Source organism: Amblyomma mixtum, chromosome 3 (assembly GCF_055824585.1).
Source record: "Amblyomma mixtum isolate Tamu chromosome 3, ASM5582458v1, whole genome shotgun sequence".
Lineage (NCBI taxonomy): Eukaryota > Metazoa > Arthropoda > Arachnida > Ixodida > Ixodidae > Amblyomma > Amblyomma mixtum.
In genome coordinates, this window is record NC_143014.1 from 234,911,667 (window position 1) to 234,929,691 (window position 18,025).

The 18,025-nt window shown below is 44.9% G+C and overlaps 1 protein-coding gene across 5 annotated transcripts in view; it reads right to left on the reverse strand.

Annotated features, from left to right (window-relative positions):
- Positions 1–501: 501 nt before the first annotated feature.
- Positions 502–18,025, reverse strand: part of LOC149354056 (serine/threonine-protein kinase PLK1-like) — a 68,636-nt gene continuing 51,112 nt past the window's right edge. For 2 of the 5 annotated variants that reach the window (XM_089583037.1, XM_089583035.1), the window contains 3 exons: positions 11,440–11,556; positions 8,330–8,449; positions 7,510–7,651 (listed from right to left, as the gene is read on the reverse strand). Coding sequence is in view for 3 of the 5 variants with exons in the window: in XM_089583033.1 (XP_089439159.1) it covers positions 2,198–2,255; positions 3,072–3,317; positions 6,075–6,390; positions 8,330–8,449 (740 nt within the window). In the remaining 2 variants the exon portion in view is untranslated. Of the gene's footprint in view, positions 2,256–3,071; positions 3,318–6,074; positions 6,391–7,509; positions 7,652–8,329; positions 8,450–11,439; positions 11,557–18,025 lie in introns of those variants that run through there. The other 3 variants (XM_089583038.1, XM_089583036.1, XM_089583033.1) reach the window with 3 other exon arrangements.

Consider the following 18,025-nt stretch of genomic DNA (forward strand, 5'->3'; position numbering starts at 1 on the left):
GCTGCAGTTCGATGAAGATGGAACGAATGCTACAAGGTATTTATGAGTGGTAGCGTAGTTCACAATTACGTAACAGTGCTGTGCAAAAAGCAAAGCAAAGCAAAGGAAAAAAATAAAGTATGTCAATAAATTTATAGCCAAACAGTGAAGAGCATGCTCTGTTGAAGATGGCAGCATAAAGAAAAATACGCAATCCAAAGACCGCGCATTAAAAGTCACGCAAACAGAGAAATTCAATTCGAGCATTCACGCTTTAATTTGCGAGCCGTTTCAGATATCTTTGCAATCTCAATTCGCAGTTTCCTTTCCTCAAAAACTAATGTTATCTTTCATGAAAAGGATCGATAGTAAGTTAAAACGCAAAGTGGAACACAAACGGCGCTATTAAAGTTCTCTCATTCAGTTAATTGCTTTTAGATGTGAAGAGCGTAATTAAAAGTTCGACATATGCAGTGATTTTGCGTGCATCCCACCACACGAAATATCTTCAGTTCAGTTCAGTTCAGTTCAGTGCATTTATTTCAGTCATGTACAATGGCTGAGGAGAAAGAAAAAAAAAGCCGCGCACGCGGCTTGACAAAGCTCCCATCTCCCGTAGCGGCTTGGCACGGCGATGACAGACAGCAGTAAAACAATAAGAGAATGCATGAAATAACAAATATGTACAATATCTTCATAACAGATCACCAGAATAGTCTCGGTACTGTTACGCACACGCAAATGATAGTTTAATCATAATGCTGAGAGTGCATTAAATGAAACTTATTGTTGCTTCGTTGACCCAATGTTTAGGGGAATCTCCAGGTTTATTTGTAATACTGGTTATTTACCGATTAGTATATAAAAGCAGCCATACCACTACATAGGAAAGCTGCACAGCTATACCCCAGACCAGGACGAATTTTTGTTCAGCAACGAAGTTTCTGCGAAAACTGTATAGCTTTCCTTTTCCGCCGTATTACTGCACTTGGATGAATGCTAACACTCCCTTATTCGTCACCAACCTGACTACGCCAACTGCAGGGCAAAGGCCCAAGTCTCTCCAACCCATTCCTTATTACCATTCCTTTAATTACTTTAATTGCATTTGTAACGTTTAACTACGCCCTGCAGTTTATGCTGTGCACAGCGACATTGTAACTCTTGGCGGCGGAAAAATCTCCCGTAGCCTAATCAAAATACCATGGCAAAGCAGATAGTAAACCACAAAGTGCAGCTTATTTCACTTTTATTTTCACAATAACCAGAACTATGCTCAAATTACAACAGTGTTGAGAGCTATATTAGAAAGAAATACTCCTGGAAGCCATTAAAGATAACGCAAATTAAAAGCAAAATTGGTACGCTTACATTCAAATTTACATATTTTCTGCGTATATGCAAGAGCGCGTCATAAACTATCCCGGTGACCGAAACAGGAAATATCGAACGAATTGTAATAAACACGGTAAATATTTAAGCCTTTAATGCAACGCTTATTAGCACCATAAGGTACACTCCGAATGCGACCTGCTAGCTCTGAAAAGCTTTCCTTAACAGACTTAGTGAAAGCGCACAAAGGTTAATCTAATCTGAGTGTTCGTCACTCTAGCTGCCCCATCTAAGTGTACGTTGCCCATTACAGGGCAATAAGTTGATAGATACTGCCGCACAAAGGTGTCGTGCAACCCGCGGCCCATTATATGCAACCTTTTGATGTCGCCGAATAGTCAATCTTGCGAGCAGTCTCTGTCGGAATACAAGCTCAGAACTCAGCGTTCAGTTCAAAAGAAGCAAACAAAACCTCTGGAAGAGCTTGTTCGATATTGTGGCGATGTGCGAAAAATAAAGGCAGCGATGCTAGAATTGGGCTACGCAGTTCACGATGCATGCATGTGTACTGTGAAATAATGATAGTGGTGCAGCTGATTATGACCCGGCAAAGGAGTCACGTGTCAATGAAAACAAGTATGAAAATAAAAGAAACATGCGGTAGAAATGCATCTTTAGAGTAAATATAACACGTGAAACCACGGTCGGCCCATTGCATCCCACCAGTCGAGTAAAACAGTGGCCCTGTCCAGCTAGCGTGACTGAGTGGCCATTTTGTCCAGGATAGTGCGGGTGTACTGAAGGAGCGAGAGCAGCTTCGGCGGGCAGCCACGCTGAAGTGTTTTGAGCCTGTATGTGTGAAAGGTGCCGGTGGGTTTGACGTGCGTCACCGCGGCCATGCGAGGACACGGAATGAGCTTCGAATGGTCCTGAAGAAAGTTGACCTGCAAAGATGACACACTATTTGAAACGGATGTTGTGCTTTAGGCGATGGCAACCATCTCTGAAAGAAATATTTGTCATGCATAAAGTAGCCCCGAACATTCACAGGTTGTATAATCTAAGACACAATAATAAAAAATTACACTTTGCTCTCAGCACGACCGATTTAGCGGAAACGAGCTGTGACGTGCCATGGATTGCACTTTCGCATCTTGTTACCCAATCAATATTTGATGCTTGCACTCTTCTGCCATTTTCACGAGAATGGACGCAGAAATAAATCCACGAGAATATAAGTGAAATTTTCGCATTAAAGTTTACACAAAACATCGCGCACGTGAAGCGGCTGACGTTTCATCTCCCATATATTGCGTATTTGGAGTCTTAAGCGGCTTTCACTGCATCGAAAACCTAAAAAAATACGTACGATCGAAAAGATAAATGTTACTACGCAAATTTACATGAAAATGCGTTTGGCCAGAATTCGCGTCGAATTCAGCCTCAGGATTGCTGGCTCTTCGCTCGCGCCTTGGATACAGTATGCCACAGCGTTAACGTGGCTAACCACTCACGCCAGTAAAATGCTTAGTCACGCGCCGACTTCACGCTTTTGCCAAACTCATTGTATGCATCAACTATACATTTGCAAACATGTCACCCCATTCAGTATTTTTTTTTACTTTTTATAATAACTACACGATACGGTAATCTAAGCAGACTACCGTTACAACGCCTAGCTTAAAACAGAGCAATCCTCTCGAAAAAAAAACTGAGTTGAATACTTTCGACATTTAAAGAATAAACGTGGCCACGTCTACCTGCACGATCCCATTAGTGAGGTAGAAAGACATGGCTGTACGGGGAAGAGCCACGATCCCAACACGGGCAGTCTGACCAGATTGTCGCATTCGCGCGGACTGACGTCCCGACCCGTCTTCTGCAGCTTCGACTCCATGTAAGTCGAGGAGTAGTTCAGCAACTTGGTTTTCTTCTCAAGCGATGAGGGGTAGTCTTCCACGGTGTGGTAGTGCTCAGTACCATCCTCATCCACGTACCTCATACTCCTGCAAAACACGAGTGACAGCATTACGGGCGTAATATTGCATAAATGTGCAAATTTTTCCTCAACAAAATGAGCAGTTTGCTTTTTAAGCTTCCAGAAAGTAGGGGTGGGGGATGTTTATTATTAAGTACAAACACGCCGTATTTCTCAAAATCAAATTACGCAAGCAGCGGTTCCAGGAAACTATAGTACAGTTCTCTGCCGTTCGCAAATACATCACTTTTTCACAAGAGAAATACGGTGAAGCAGTATACATCGCAAGATCCGGAAATCTAGCCATTAATATTGCATGCCCAAGGTCCATACCCTAGAAAGAGTCTTCGAACACGTGAGATGAAGCTTGCCTGCCATAATGCTCAGCGAACTTCACACCCATGCCTTACGGCTTTTTGGCAACATATAATTTCTTTTCTTGTGACGCCAAAGTTGTACCCCAATCTACGGAGCTCAATCAAGAGTTAATCGGGCGGCAAGGCCTGGTGAATATGAGCCAGAAGACACCCGTCTCCGTCTGGGTGGAAGGACCAACGGCTTGGTGCCACGGGGATGTAATATAACCGAAGGATTTCACTCCGCTACCGTCAAGAAACCCTGAGTTCTGAATGCATTGTAAGGCTGTTTAGCAGCACTGCATATCCTCAGCCATTTGATGCCTCTTTTTTTCTTGTTCCGAGCCCCTAGAGCAAGCATTTTTGCCGTCAGTGTTGAGAACAAGCATTGCAATGGGAACAGGGAAGAATATGAAGCAGCACATTGACAAAATAATTAGCAAACACAGATGAAGGCGCGTATTTACAGCATAGATAGTGTTTTGGAATAAGGAAACAAACTGATAAATGCAGCACATCTGCAATTACAGGTCTATTAATACGTTAGCATTACAAGCACCTGCGCAAATGGAAATGGCGAACGCCGCCACGCGTGGCGCGCCACCTGGTACGCCACCTATGATATAATGAACTTAAGTGTGTTAAGCTCGAATATTACTAACTGTCGTGTTACATCGCATATAACGAACCTGAGTATGCACCCTTGGATATATGAACTTTCATTTGTTGACCTCTGATGTATAGAACTATGTGTTGACCTCGGGTATAGGGAACCCAAGTGTACTACCTGGGATACTACGAACTTAATATGCCAGCCTCGGATGATAACGAACGTTAGACTGCTAACGCATTCAACGATCTACCGAGGATCACCTAAGAGTTTTTGCCAAATTAATTACACGCATGGAAAGCAGCAGAACTGACCCTGTGTGGACTCCGCAATGCTTAGAACATAATCTGGCCGGAAAGGAAAGTTCCGGGTACCATTACCACTTCAAAAAATTGTTGAGATTAAAGTTTATCAAGATCACGCCAAGGATATCAAGAATTGATTATAGAAGATTATATTGTGTTTAATGCCCTAAAACTGCACATGGAATACCAGACGCCGCGGTGGAGTACACCGGAATAATTTCGACTACCTGGATTTCTCTCCATTTTACCTTAAAGAGACACTGAGGAGAGCTCTATTAATATTTTTTTTATAGCAAAATCCGATAGTTCGGCATTTCATGGCTTTGTTGCCACTTGCCCGGCAGCGAAAGATGCATTTATTTCTAAGAAATTTGGATTCGAAGTTGAAATAGTTTTTCCCGCCGCTCTGATTCAAACTTGGGATTCTGCTATGACGACACAGAACTAAGTGACGTGAAACATGACATTCACATGACGTAACGCAGACTCCGTGATTTCTGGCGGCCAGCAGTGCGGCCCAGCAGCAGCCGAAAAGAAAGCTACCGCCGGCCGCACGTTGAAGGCATCTATCGGCTATTGTGGCCGTCGCTTCGTTTACATTTGCACCGGCGTTTTGCCAGCGTTACAATGAATGCCGTTCTCGAAGTCGTCAACGAAGTTCTCGCAAATAGACGCCTTTAGCATACCGTGTACCTTGTTACCGTTAGCGGAATACCGGGAGCCCCCATACCGCTGAGAGCAAGCGCTGATTGGTCCCGGTGCTGCAGGAGCGCGCGTAGCTATCGGTTACGTGGCGCCATCTGGCGACGTCAAGGAGATTTGCGCATGCATTTGCTGCGCCTCAGTGATTCGTAGCTTCTCGTGTCCTAGTGTTGCTAGAACTATTGGTTCTAGCAACACTGTTTTGTCCCATGACGCCATGAAGCTTGTACTTGCGAGTTTGGCCTGTGGCGGCGATACCTGTATTTTGGTTCTTGCTCTTTTCTATGTTACAGGAGCTTTGTTGACAGTATGAATGGCGTTTTTGTAATCAGGAGCTGGTATTCTGTCGATGCAAGTCAACTTCAATTTCTCCTTAGTGTCCATTTAATGCGTTTTACTGCAAAAAAGTACTATCATGCAGAACCATTGAAAAAATTGCTGCATGTCATGGTTATAAAGAACGGTCACGGAAATCTGTGATCAACTCTTCACATGGGTCGACGTCAATGCCGCAGAAAAAAACAACAGCTTCAAAAATAGCAACTCTGAACCGTTTTCTTTCACCAATAAATTCGTCCAGATGTGGGCTCACCCGTATGCTTTGCACGATAGAAAAAATATCAAAAACGCACACTTTTTTCAAATCACCCCACTTTATACTAACCTGAATCGAGCTTATTGCGGCTGAAGTTCTAGATTTATTCGGACTCTTTTCTTCCTTGTGACTCCATGTTAAGAATGGCTCGTAATGTTGCATCCTATCCCTTTTTTACTCCTTAACCGAAACCTTAAGATCAGGCAGAGGTGCTTACACGCTGTTGCTGAGCAGGACGATACGTGTGTTGTCAGTGAAGACCAGTCCAATGCTGCCGTCGCATAGCTGGTAGCCCATGGCATACTTGTCGGTGTAGTCCGCCCATTTGCTGATCCAGAAAATTGGCGCGGAGGCAGGGTCCTCCGCCTCGTCGGGCCGATCGAAGCAGTGCTCGGGGGGCCGCGCACTCAAGAGCTGCTGCAAGAGACGCTGCAGCGTCTTCACGTGCTCTGCACGGTGACTTTCTCGTTGCTGCCCTGGGCTCAGCATTTCAGCTGCTGGAGGTGGCGCTTGAGCTTCCTTCGGCATTGCAGCTACAAAGTGCGGCGAGTCAAGCATGCAATAAGTGATGGTCAAATGTTTAGGGGAATCCCCCAAAGCGGAGTAGATTTGTAATAAGGGAGTAATTACTCATTGACATCCACCCGAGCGCAGCCATACGGCTACAAAGGAAAGCTGAACAGCTTTTTCGGAAACTACGTAGTTAAAGAAAAATTTGCCTTGGTCCGAGGTTCGAACCCGAGACCACCGCTTCACCGAAGCAGCCGCTCTATCAATTGAGCTAACCGGGACGGCAAGCTTATGGTAGGGCGAGAACGAATTGATCAGTAACTCGAAGTGAGAACAGTGTTCGTCAAATGTTTAGGGGAATCCCCCAAAGTGGAGTAAATTCGTAATAAGGGAGTAATTACTCATTGGCATCCACCCGAGCACAGCCATACGGCTACAAAGGAAAGCTAGACAGCTTTCTCAGAAAGCTGTTAAGCTTTCCTTTGTGACCGTATGGCTGCGCTCGGGTGGATGTCAATGAGTAATTACTCCCTTATTACGAATAAGCGATGCATACAAATATTTTGTACCTTATAAATGAAATCATTAATTCAACTTGAGCAGTGCATGTAATAAGGGCAACAGAGCCTTTCTGGCTTTCTAGGATAAAAGAGCGCAATAAACAGAAAAGAACACAAAAACGTCAACGGCAGATGGCGAGCTGAAGACAGGGTTAAGAAATTTCTTGGGGCAGTCCAGCCCCATTGAAAAGAGCATTGTCATTTGTTTCATTCGGTAAAATTTCATTTCAGACAGGCATTATTAAAAAAGTTAAACATTAAAAGTTAAAGCAGAAACCAATACCTTAAACGAAACTGACGATATTATTAAGGTATTAGCTTCAAACCCAACGTGACACAATAGTACAGTTGACAGCAGCGCTGTGCACGCAATTGATGCTTTGGGGCACCATAAGAAAAATACGCCTAATCCTAAAGCTTAATCAGTTATAGTATTTGCGAAGCAATTGTAGTGTAAAGTATGCATTACATAGGCTCGTTTCTTCAACGGATCAGTATCAAAAGGCCAGAGGGTACAGTACATGCAATCCTCCGATTATATGTTTTCGCGGGAAATAAATTGTCCTCCCATTTTATAATTACCGGAGCAACAGGCTGCTCCATAACTGTGCAGCTGGAGAGGGGGACCAGAAATGTTACTTATGCAGATTCGACTTCACGCTCTGGGCCGGTTTTTCATCCTTTCCCTGACGCTTCTTCAAAGGAGTAATCGGGGCCTCCAGCTCTGCAAAGCAAAGGCGCGCAATGGAAGTGATATTTTCGTAAAAGGTTAGCTGGCCAGAAGTACGACAACATTTTTTTTTCTTCTGTTGCCCTGCTTCAGCATGCATTCCTAAGTCAATAATGGCTTGTTCTAAAGGGAAGTATTCTATTCCAGCAATGCCAAGAATGTGGTTAACAGGAACAGATTGAGAGATTTAGCGAGGAAATGTTCACAAAAGACGAATATCGTAAGGGTATTCTATAGCTTTGAGATACAGCTCAAAAACATTCTTAGAAAATTCCTTCACAATATTCTCAATACCCTTCGACAGATCTGGGCAAATTTGAAACAGGCCCACCAATATTATTTACTGGTCCTGCGACGCCCATGAATCACTTTCTAGAAGATTTTATCCCTGTTTCAGCTTTTGTAAGTCGCAGAACTGACGTATTGAGCCCGTTAACATAAGTTTTCGTGCTTGCAATCACTAACATCAATTAACGGTGGACACGCCATAGGAAATGCTAGTGACCTACAGCAATTGTGTGCACTCTTATGACTTCGGTTGTGAACGTTTGGGCCGCAGCGAGTACTGTTTCATCAAGACACGCGTGCCCATCCAGTTGACCGCACACGTTCTAGAGTTTCCGGATGACGAGGCTATTCTCGTTCAGTGATTATTATTTTTGGTCGACTCACCTCGTTCGTCGTTTTTTGCCATAAGAGGCGGACGGTCGGCGATGGTCCTGGCGGTATCAAGAGTGTCAAATCGTGGTGGTATCACCAGGTAGGACGTAGGGAGGCGGGAAGGCAGGGGCCCTGCACATAATAACAGCACTGCAACGAAGAGCTCCATCTTCCTAGCGCGATGGTCAAAATTGATTTTGGTGCAGGATCGCAATTAAGAACAACAAGAAATCAAGAAAACAGTCTATGCCGAAATGACCTTCATGCAGAGATGGCATTGCTATTGGCACCGTCTTGCTACAGAAGAGAACAGCAAGACACCGGTTGTTTTGCTCAAGCGGCGAACACATCCCCGTTTTCCGTGTTACGCGCCTATTATATATTTCTCTTTGGTTTCACTGTTTGCACAGTAATAGCCACAATGGCGCACCGTTCACTCCTGGTGGCAGGCCCACCCTCAGTATCGCTAGACTCACGGTGCTAAATTTTTGGAATAGGTGTATTTTTTCTAAGTATGTCAGCCTGGCACAAACGTGATAACACGTAGTACCAGCTTGATTGTGAGCTGCTGCTATGTGCATTCCTTTCACCTGAACACACGCAGTTTCATATAAGGATAAATATATTTCAAGCATATGAGGTTACGAATTGATACACGGCATGAAGGTACAGCACTTAACGACCTCCGATTTCCTCTCAGCAGGTATAGTGACAATCGTTGTAGAACATATTCATCGACATCCCAAGCTACTCCCACCTGTAGCTCCGAAGAGGCGAAAGAGACTCCCTTCCTATTCCGACCACGTGCTTATTATTATTCAACCTTGCCTTTTTCTACTCATTCGTTATAGTTTGCTCTATTTCATTCCTCATACAGTGTTTCATACATTTAATCGCAGTGTTTTAATATACCGTATTTACTCGAATGTAACGCGACCGCGAATGTAACGCGAGGGGTGACTTTACATGCTGCCCAGTGGGAAAAAAATAAAACCACGAATATAACGCGAGGCTTACAGACGCAAAACAAAGTACCTTTAATGAACATTGTGGCCAACATGTTTATTCATCTTCCTCGCTTTCGGACTCTGAGTTCTCGGAAACAGAGTCCTCCTTTTCGCTGTCGACCTCCCAGACGATGTCATCCTCTGTGCCATCGAGGTTATTGGATATGCAGCACTTCTTGAACGAACGAACGACCATGTCGCGAGGCAGGCTGTACCACGCGGCAGACACCCACCCGCGGATGGTTGACTCGTTGAGATCAAGTCTTCGAGCTGCAGCAGAATTCCCGAGCTCTTCAGCTAACAAAATCGCTTTTCTCTTAAAACGAGCGTCGTACTGAGCACGACGCGTTGCCATCGTGTGCACTGAATTGACTGAATCAACACCGCGAAAGACGCCACAAGAACACCACGCGTTGAGCGCAAGATTGCAACGAACACAAAGAACGCTTTGGCTTTGGATGGATGGGGATTTGGCCTAATTTGGCTTCCCTGGTACCCATGTTGCCAACATAAGATAGCAAAACTGCAGAAACCGAAACCGAGCTGATAGCTTCGAAATGGCTACACCGCGGCACTGCTTTAGGCTACAGCCACTGTACTTTAGGCCATTCGAAGTGCAGTATTCGATTATAACGCGCGGGTAGACTTTAAGCGGAATAAATCTTGGAAAAAACTTGCGTTACATTCGAGTAAATACGGTATTTCTATGCTGCTCCACATACACCTCCTCTAGTGACATTGCGTTCTTCGTCTGGCAGTGAAAGGTCTCTACACAACCCTCAAAAAGTAATTTTTGGTTGAGTTAACTTTAGAACACGTTAGACAGAAAGCATCTACCACCTATTAATGACGAAACATTTCCCAGAACACCACTACAGCCTGTGGTGCCAGAATTAAAGCGCCCGAATGTGTACCCGTACATTTACGTACATTACGGTGATAGATGAAGTACCTTGCCTCGCACTTTAGGCATTCGGCTCTAAATGACTGCCCATTGCAACACCCGAGCTAAAGAGTTATCGAGTGGTACTGAAGTAAGCAATCGAATTTTTTCACCAGGATCAAATATTCGCTGCACTGCATTGCAGTGACAGCACACGCGAGCATGTGTTCTTTTTGACATTCGAGTAAATACATTCAAGTAAATACGGTATTTCTATGCTGCTCCACATACACCTCCTCTAGTGACATTGCGTTCTTCGTCTGGCAGTGAAAGGTCTCTACACAACCCTCAAAAAGTAATTTTTGGTTGAGTTAACTTTAGAACACGTTAGACAGAAAGCATCTACCACCTATTAATGACGAAACATTTCCCAGAACACCACTACAGCCTGTGGTGCCAGAATTAAAGCGCCCGAATGTGTACCCGTACATTTACGTACATTACGGTGATAGATGAAGTACCTTGCCTCGCACTTTAGGCATTCGGCTCTAAATGACTGCCCATTGCAACACCCGAGCTAAAGAGTTATCGAGTGGTACTGAAGTAAGCAATCGAATTTTTTCACCAGAATCAAATATTCGCTGCACTGCATTGCAGTGACAGCACACGCGAGCATGTGTTCTTTTTGACGCGAGAGTGTTATCGAAACCGTTCCGCAGAATATCCCGCGTCGTCAGTGTCGGCGTTGTGAGCTAGAAATCCCCGGAAATAAAACCTCGGTGCGCCACCTAGGTCGTGTGCAGGGTAACATCAAGACAACCTACCCGCCAGATTGTGAGCAAGCTGACCATCAGGGCAGGTGGCTGCTAAATTAACGACTATAGGTCGCGAGCGGTTGCTCGGGAACAGTAACGTAGTTTGCAGAATCCCCACACGTGGCAGCACCTGCCGTCGCAGGGCAGTGGCACACCGCTTAGCCACTGCACCACTGCGCCAGGAGGGGCATGAGGACTCCAAGGGATGTAGAATGTTGAGTTGAGAACGAGCAGTTCCATATATGTGGGCATTAACCCATTAACGCTATCACATCCTATCTTTAAGGCGCAGCCTAAGTATCGCCTCCAATTTTTCTTATGGCCTGTTTACTTGCGCCGCTAAATATAAGATTGGAACAAAACTAGACCAAAGGTCTAAAGACTCTATCCGCGAGAAACAAAGGAAGCTGTTCATACCCGCCTGCAGCACAGCTCAAGGACGATGTACACGTTGTGTTCATCCTCGAAGTAGCTGTGTAACCCAACAATACGCCTGTGATTGAGGTTCTTGTGGATTAGGATTTCCTGGGCCATCTGTGGACAACGAGCATAAGATATGAATCATAAAAGGACACACACTACACAAATGCAGGGCGACGGCAAGACTTGAAGACAGACATTTTAAAATATAATTGTCTAAGGGCGGACCAAAGGTCCAATAACAGTAGCTCGAGGTAGATATTACAACCCCGTTTTGAGGCAGGAGGACTTGTGTCTGAGCTAGTTGGTGTGACATACTGGAAAACAACAGCCAACAGACGGACGCGTCCGTTCTTTGGTGTTGGCTAGCTCGGTGAAGGTGAAACTGTTTTCGAAAGCGAGTGTGGTGTCAAGGGGCTTATATTTGTAAGCAAAGGATGAAGATATCGCAGCCTTGTTGCTACGAGGCGAAAAGACTGCACTCGCCAATGTGTTGAGAGCTACGCTTGTCACCTTTGCACATCAAAACCACCCTGGAATTGTACGAACTAAGCAAAGGCTGCGTGACCTTTATTGCGGGCCTCGCATGGAAGAACAAGTTGGACAAGCTATAAGTCACTGTCACATTTGCCAGACACTTCGGCTTTTGTATCGGTTTCGGAAAGAAAGCATTTGCATCTCTGCTCTGGAATGCTCACGCATGGTACGCGGGTTCAGGAGGACAATTTCTACCGTGATAGTGCGTGGAAGGTTCTCTATAGCCTCCAGGGACCGGTGTTCTTTGATAATGATGCACAATTCTCTCTCCAAGCCTCCATCAACACCTCTAGAACATGGGAGAACTTTGTCAAAAATTCGCAACTTCTCGCTCTGAAAGTGCAAACATAAATGCACACTGTTCTTGCACCACTTTCTGGTGAGGATCTAGAAATGCCGTCTGCTCTGCATCTTTTTGCTGATATGAAAGAGGTCAGTGACGTGAAGCCTCGGTTGGTGTACCTGGCATGGAGCTGCCCGCGAATAATCTACGAATAACAAGGAGGTGGTATGGAGCACGGGCGTCCGCCTCCACCTCTGCCGCCCACGGTATGTCACTGACGTCTACACCGACGCACTCAGTCGGGGTGGCTGCCTTCCGGTCAGCCAGTCATATGCTCGTTACATGTATGTGAACACTGTGCAGAACTACTAATAGTACTTTGTCACCAGCCCTCATTTTAGCGAAAGTGCAACTGATCTGTGGAGAGAAGAAAATGGTTGGAGACTTGAATCAAACAGTTTATCCCTGACCACTCTTTAAGCAGACTGCGAATGGTATTTCATTTTAGAGAGCACCCCGGGCGTCAAAGTCATGCACAGTTTATGCAGGGGTGGATCCGGTCTGTTTTCCGGGAACGTAGATGGCATTTGAAGTCATGAGTCGCGAGTCATGGGTGATGATGACGGGCGCACATAAGGTGTCAGTGCAGGGTTCTTATCCACTGATCGCTGTCAGCAGTGGAAAGATTCGCGCCATTCATGCCTAGAGTAGAATGTGTCGAGGTGTTTTCGTATTATTACGCGTCTGTAGTACAAAAGATGGGTTCTAGATGGTCTCCAAATACAGGAATTTAGGAAAAATCCCGAATCCAATAAGAATTCATCACAAGAAGGCGCATCCATGGGCTTTTTTAATCATAGTCCGGGTATGATTCACGTCCCTAAAGTATAATGCGTTATGCTGATCTGTAGGACAAAAGGTGGTTTCTAGACTGTCTCCAAATTTGTGAATTTTGGAAAAATCTAGAGTGCAATAGGAATTCGTCATAACATGGCGGTTCTATGAGTTTGTTGATTACACTCTGAGTTTACAATGCCATAGTTGTCTGCGTCCTGTTTAGTCAAGCGGGAATCACCTCAGCGGCCTGACATCGCAATAGTGGCAGCAGGCTCTGCGGCCACGTTAGTGTGCTAAACCATATCTTCTCTGATGCACGCTAAGCGGTTAGCAAAAACAGATCTATGTCCTCTCATGTGCGATAGGACTTCATAACGTGCATCATTCTGAATGACGCGTTCTCCTTCGCTAGAAGCTACGGTGCCCTCACTACTATTTCGAGCTTGTGCATTCTAAGGTTCGATGCGCTGCGTCTCGAGATTATGCTGCTTGCACTTAATCTGAGTCCCACGATGGCGTGGGATTTTCTGCGACACGAGCTCCCTAACGCTATAATAGCGCATAAAGGGTACCGTAGCGATGACCTAGTAGTTTTAGCATTTTCGTCGCATGCAGGATATGCGGGGTTCGATCCCCAGCATCGCCGGGTAGCCACTAGTGATAAAATGGATACAATCTTTCCCCCACGCCTGGTGCTCGACTTCTTTCTGGTGAATTGCGTGGGAGTAGACGAGTAGACGAAAACACTGAGTAGACGAACACACCTCGTGTGGCGCGCTTTGGCCACAGATGCGCTTGCGACATAAAAATTCATCATCATCATCAAAAGGGTACCCTGGCACTGACAAGAAGGCGCCGTAGCCAAGCACGGTGGGAGTTAACTCCTCGCCTTCTTGCTCGTGGCAATACCTAGCTAGCTAGCGTAATTTTAATACACAGCCTATCATAATTCTCTCCCATTTTAGACAGTACAACAAAAAGGTAAAGATACATTTCTCTGGTGCTGTGTTGTATTCGTCGCTCTTGCGCCTATAAACTCCTAACTATTTAGCACCTCAGTCATGCGACTCGCCTCCGCTGCACCCTCGAGTTTCCCGTGCTTGGCTTCAGCCTTGCGCTGTCGCAGCTTGGCGTCTACCTAGCGCTTCCATTGCATACGCTCAGCGTCCTTCGCCTTCACTGTGGAATCACACTACTAGGTCTCGTTCATTCTGACAGCATGCACCGTTGCTTCTGTTCAGCAGCCGCCGTACGCCTCTTCATCGTTGGAGTCAGATCCCGCGACGAGGTTGGCTCCGGTTTCATGAGGGGTCCGTACTTAATGAAGATGGGAAGAAGGCTGGCTATACGGCTCGCTCTCCGCACGCTCATCAGTTGCAAATGGCTCGGAAGAGCCCCCGAGAGCTTTCTGACTGGCTCTTAGTATGCTCCGGATGGATTCGAATAATGGCGTTTTGTGACGTCTTACCTCAACAATAATTGCTTTTGTGTCCAAATGCACTGCTAAGGTATATATTCACAGTCTGCTTTTTGAAGACACAATTTTATATCATTCGGTGTTAAATCATCATATTTCGTGAAACTGTGTGGTGGTGTGACATCAAAAGCATTTGTTGGCTTCCGGTTTTCTGTTGCAGGGGTATTGTGTGGCCTTCAAAGCCTCAAGATGTGCATAAGAGGACAATGTCCCTGTGGTCGGAATTGCGCAAAATTTCACGGGGCTGCCAGAGTTTGGGGTACCCTCCCGGCTCGGATTTTCGTTTGCCTGATGTTATATTTTTTGTTCTGCGTAATGAAAGCCTCTCACCGTATTTAACCTAATGAAAGAATGTCAATATATTTAGTGTACTTACAATCAAGTCGTCAAGTGCAGAAGCTATTGCCTGTGACTATCTCCTTAACATCAGTGGTTCGATGTTTTTCTGAAGCAGTTTGTTATTGATAGTTACATAGTCGCATTTGTTCTAGGATCGCGTTTGTTTGGTTCTTACCTTCTTTTCGTTATAAGAGCAAGAAAGATTGCCGGTTATAATAGCATGATCACAAAGACCATCCAGATAGTTTAAGTCGGGGCAGATGTCTGGATTTGTAATCAACACAAGGTACAAAATGTCAGCTGTACTAGTTCTGGGTCGCGTTGGTAGATGAACGAGCTGCGCTAACGAAAAATCAAGACAGGAGTAGAGAAAACATGGGCTTCAGTGTGACTGGGTAGGACGGCGAGCGAGTGGCAGTTAATGCTTGGGTAATTAAAATCATCTAAATTGAGCAACTTACTGTTAGGGAAACACGGACGCACCTCATTCAGAATTCGAGAAAATTCTTCCGAGTAGCCAGCTATAAGGTCAGGCGGACAGTAAAAAACACCACTGATTATATTAGTTGCCCCGCACGGCACTGCGATTGAAACGCACTCGAGAAATGAAGTAACAGTGACTGGTAGAACCATAAATTATTTTCAGAGAGCGAGAAGGACGCTGGCTCCTCTGCGAGAGTTCCTATCACATCTAAAAAATGAAAGAATGACCCCTGTACTAAAATACAGTCATCATAAACAGTATCTTTAAGCCAAGTTTTGGAAAGAGGTACCAGCGATGCCGAGTATGAATCAATGAGGGGTGAAAGCGCGACGCTCTTCGGCAAGGCACTTCGGATGTTAGTGTACCTGAATGAATAAATGGTATGTCAATATTGCTTTCTAAACCACCGTTTCAAGAGAACCATAAAATTGCGCGTCTGTGTGTGACCGTGCGCATGTAACGCCACATGCTACATAGTCTTCTCTTTGTAAAAAAGCAAGGCGGTGGTCACGCTGGCGCGCACCTGAAGCCGTACTGGCGATTTTCACAACCTAGAAGGAATCGTCACTTCATGCATTAAGGCGCCACTACGTGGGAGTGTCGCCAGGGTCAGCCTTATGAAATCACGCTTGTTTAAAATTGCTCTTGCAAAACTCGCGCTTTTTGCTGTTCAAGCAACTATGCATGCATTAATGAAAGAGGTCTTTGCTCTCGAGGGTCCAACAGAATAAACGAGAAAGAGCGAACAAATTGCTGTCTGCCATTTTGAATGACTGACAAGAAGATGGAGTGATAGACGGGAGACGTGCTCTTTGGAGACAATAGAAAATTGATGATATTGGCAATGAAAAATTCTGTACAGTGGAGGAATGACAAAGCCAGAATGTCAGGCAAGAAATATCAAGCGATTGACAATTTCGGATAATTCTTCGAACAAAAGGAGCTACAAAAGTCAATCACACACTGCAGCTGGGATTTCACCTGTAAAGCTATTTTTGCGCCCACCACCAGATTTGTGCCCTCGCTTGAGCTGATAAGGCATCGAATGACTTGCTTTTATGCGAACGTGCATCACTTCTAGTGACTCTATGTACTGGGTATAAACGTCAGTGTACAGTATTCAGTTGGCAATATACGTCCTTAGTGTGGGGATCGTTTTTGAAATGAATCTTGGCATCTTAAAGGAATACATTTAACATGGCAGAACGCGTTGCCTCGTAAGTGTTCTCTAAATTGCCATGTTTCGATTTGTGGGTTTACGGGGCTTTAAAGACTCAAAGCAACTCAGGCTATGAGGGACGCCGTATTGAAGGCATCCCGGAATTTTGACCACCTGGGGTCTTTTAACGTGCACTTACAGGTACATTCACAGTACACAGGCCTCTACAATTTCGCCTTCATCCAAATTCGACCGCCGCAGTCGGGATCAAACCCACATTTTTCGTTTAGCAGCTGAGCGCCATAAGCACTGATATGTTATGTTATGATAAGCACTGATATTTGATTTGATTTGTTGGGGTTTAACGTCCCAAAGCAACTACAGGCTATGAGAGACGCCGTAGTGAAGGGGTCCGGAAATTTTGACCACCTGGGGTTCTTTAACGTGCACTGACATCGCACAGCACACGGGCCTCTAGAATTTCACCTTCATCGAAATTCAGCCGCCGCTAAGCACTGATATGTTATGAAACAAATTGATATGTTTCGTCTCATAGGAGCTTAGCATGAGTTTAAAAGCTCTACATCTAGTCCTGAACGGGCTGGCAGCATTCAGCGAAGCTGTTTTTTATGCTTTCAATGTAAAAAATTTCAGAATTTGCTTTCACATTAGCAAATCAATATACACTCTGTCTTCTGTAGAGCACTATTGTAGAACTGTGTCTATCGGTACCTCAACAAACGTGGTAAGAGCACGGCATCACAAAGAAACAGTTGGGGGCAAAATAATATTGGTCTACAAACCTCAGCTTGTCCTATTGCGACCCCGATAAAGGGGACACAGATTAAAAGCATCGACTAAGGTTTCGTCATATCTGAGGACAGCAAACCTAGAAATAAGAAAAGGGCAAATATATTCCCCCAGATACTTGCTCACTAAAGCACCAACCAAGCAGTCAGTCAGCTGAACAGGTTTACCAGGTACGCGAAAATTAACTATTTCAATGCGTAAGGAATCATTCGGAATATTTTCTTTGCCTTTCATCTGACGTGATTGGCATCAGAATTTGAAAGGAATTTGAAAGGCTTCAGTGTACATAGTGCTGTAGCTGTGCAATACCGTTTCAGTCGTAGCCACCTGATTGATAAAGAATTGTTTTGTCCTACTGTTCGCTTGTCAAGTTTAATGGCTGTTTTATACACACCGCACTATTCTCCGAAAAGAAAACAGCTTTCTAGCTGGAGCGCTAAAAGGCAGTAACTCCACCGGCTCGAAGAATTTTCATCCTGGGAATATATCTGATTTACTTCCAACGGCGCTTCTGCTGCAGGACATCACAATGGAAGTCGTATTACTCGTGTTAAGAATTACTTATTTCGATTTGGTTTTCAGAATTCGATAAAAGAAAGACCAAAGTTTTTGCCTTGGACGCTTTGTGAAATTTACGCACTTTCAGATCTTCGCCTT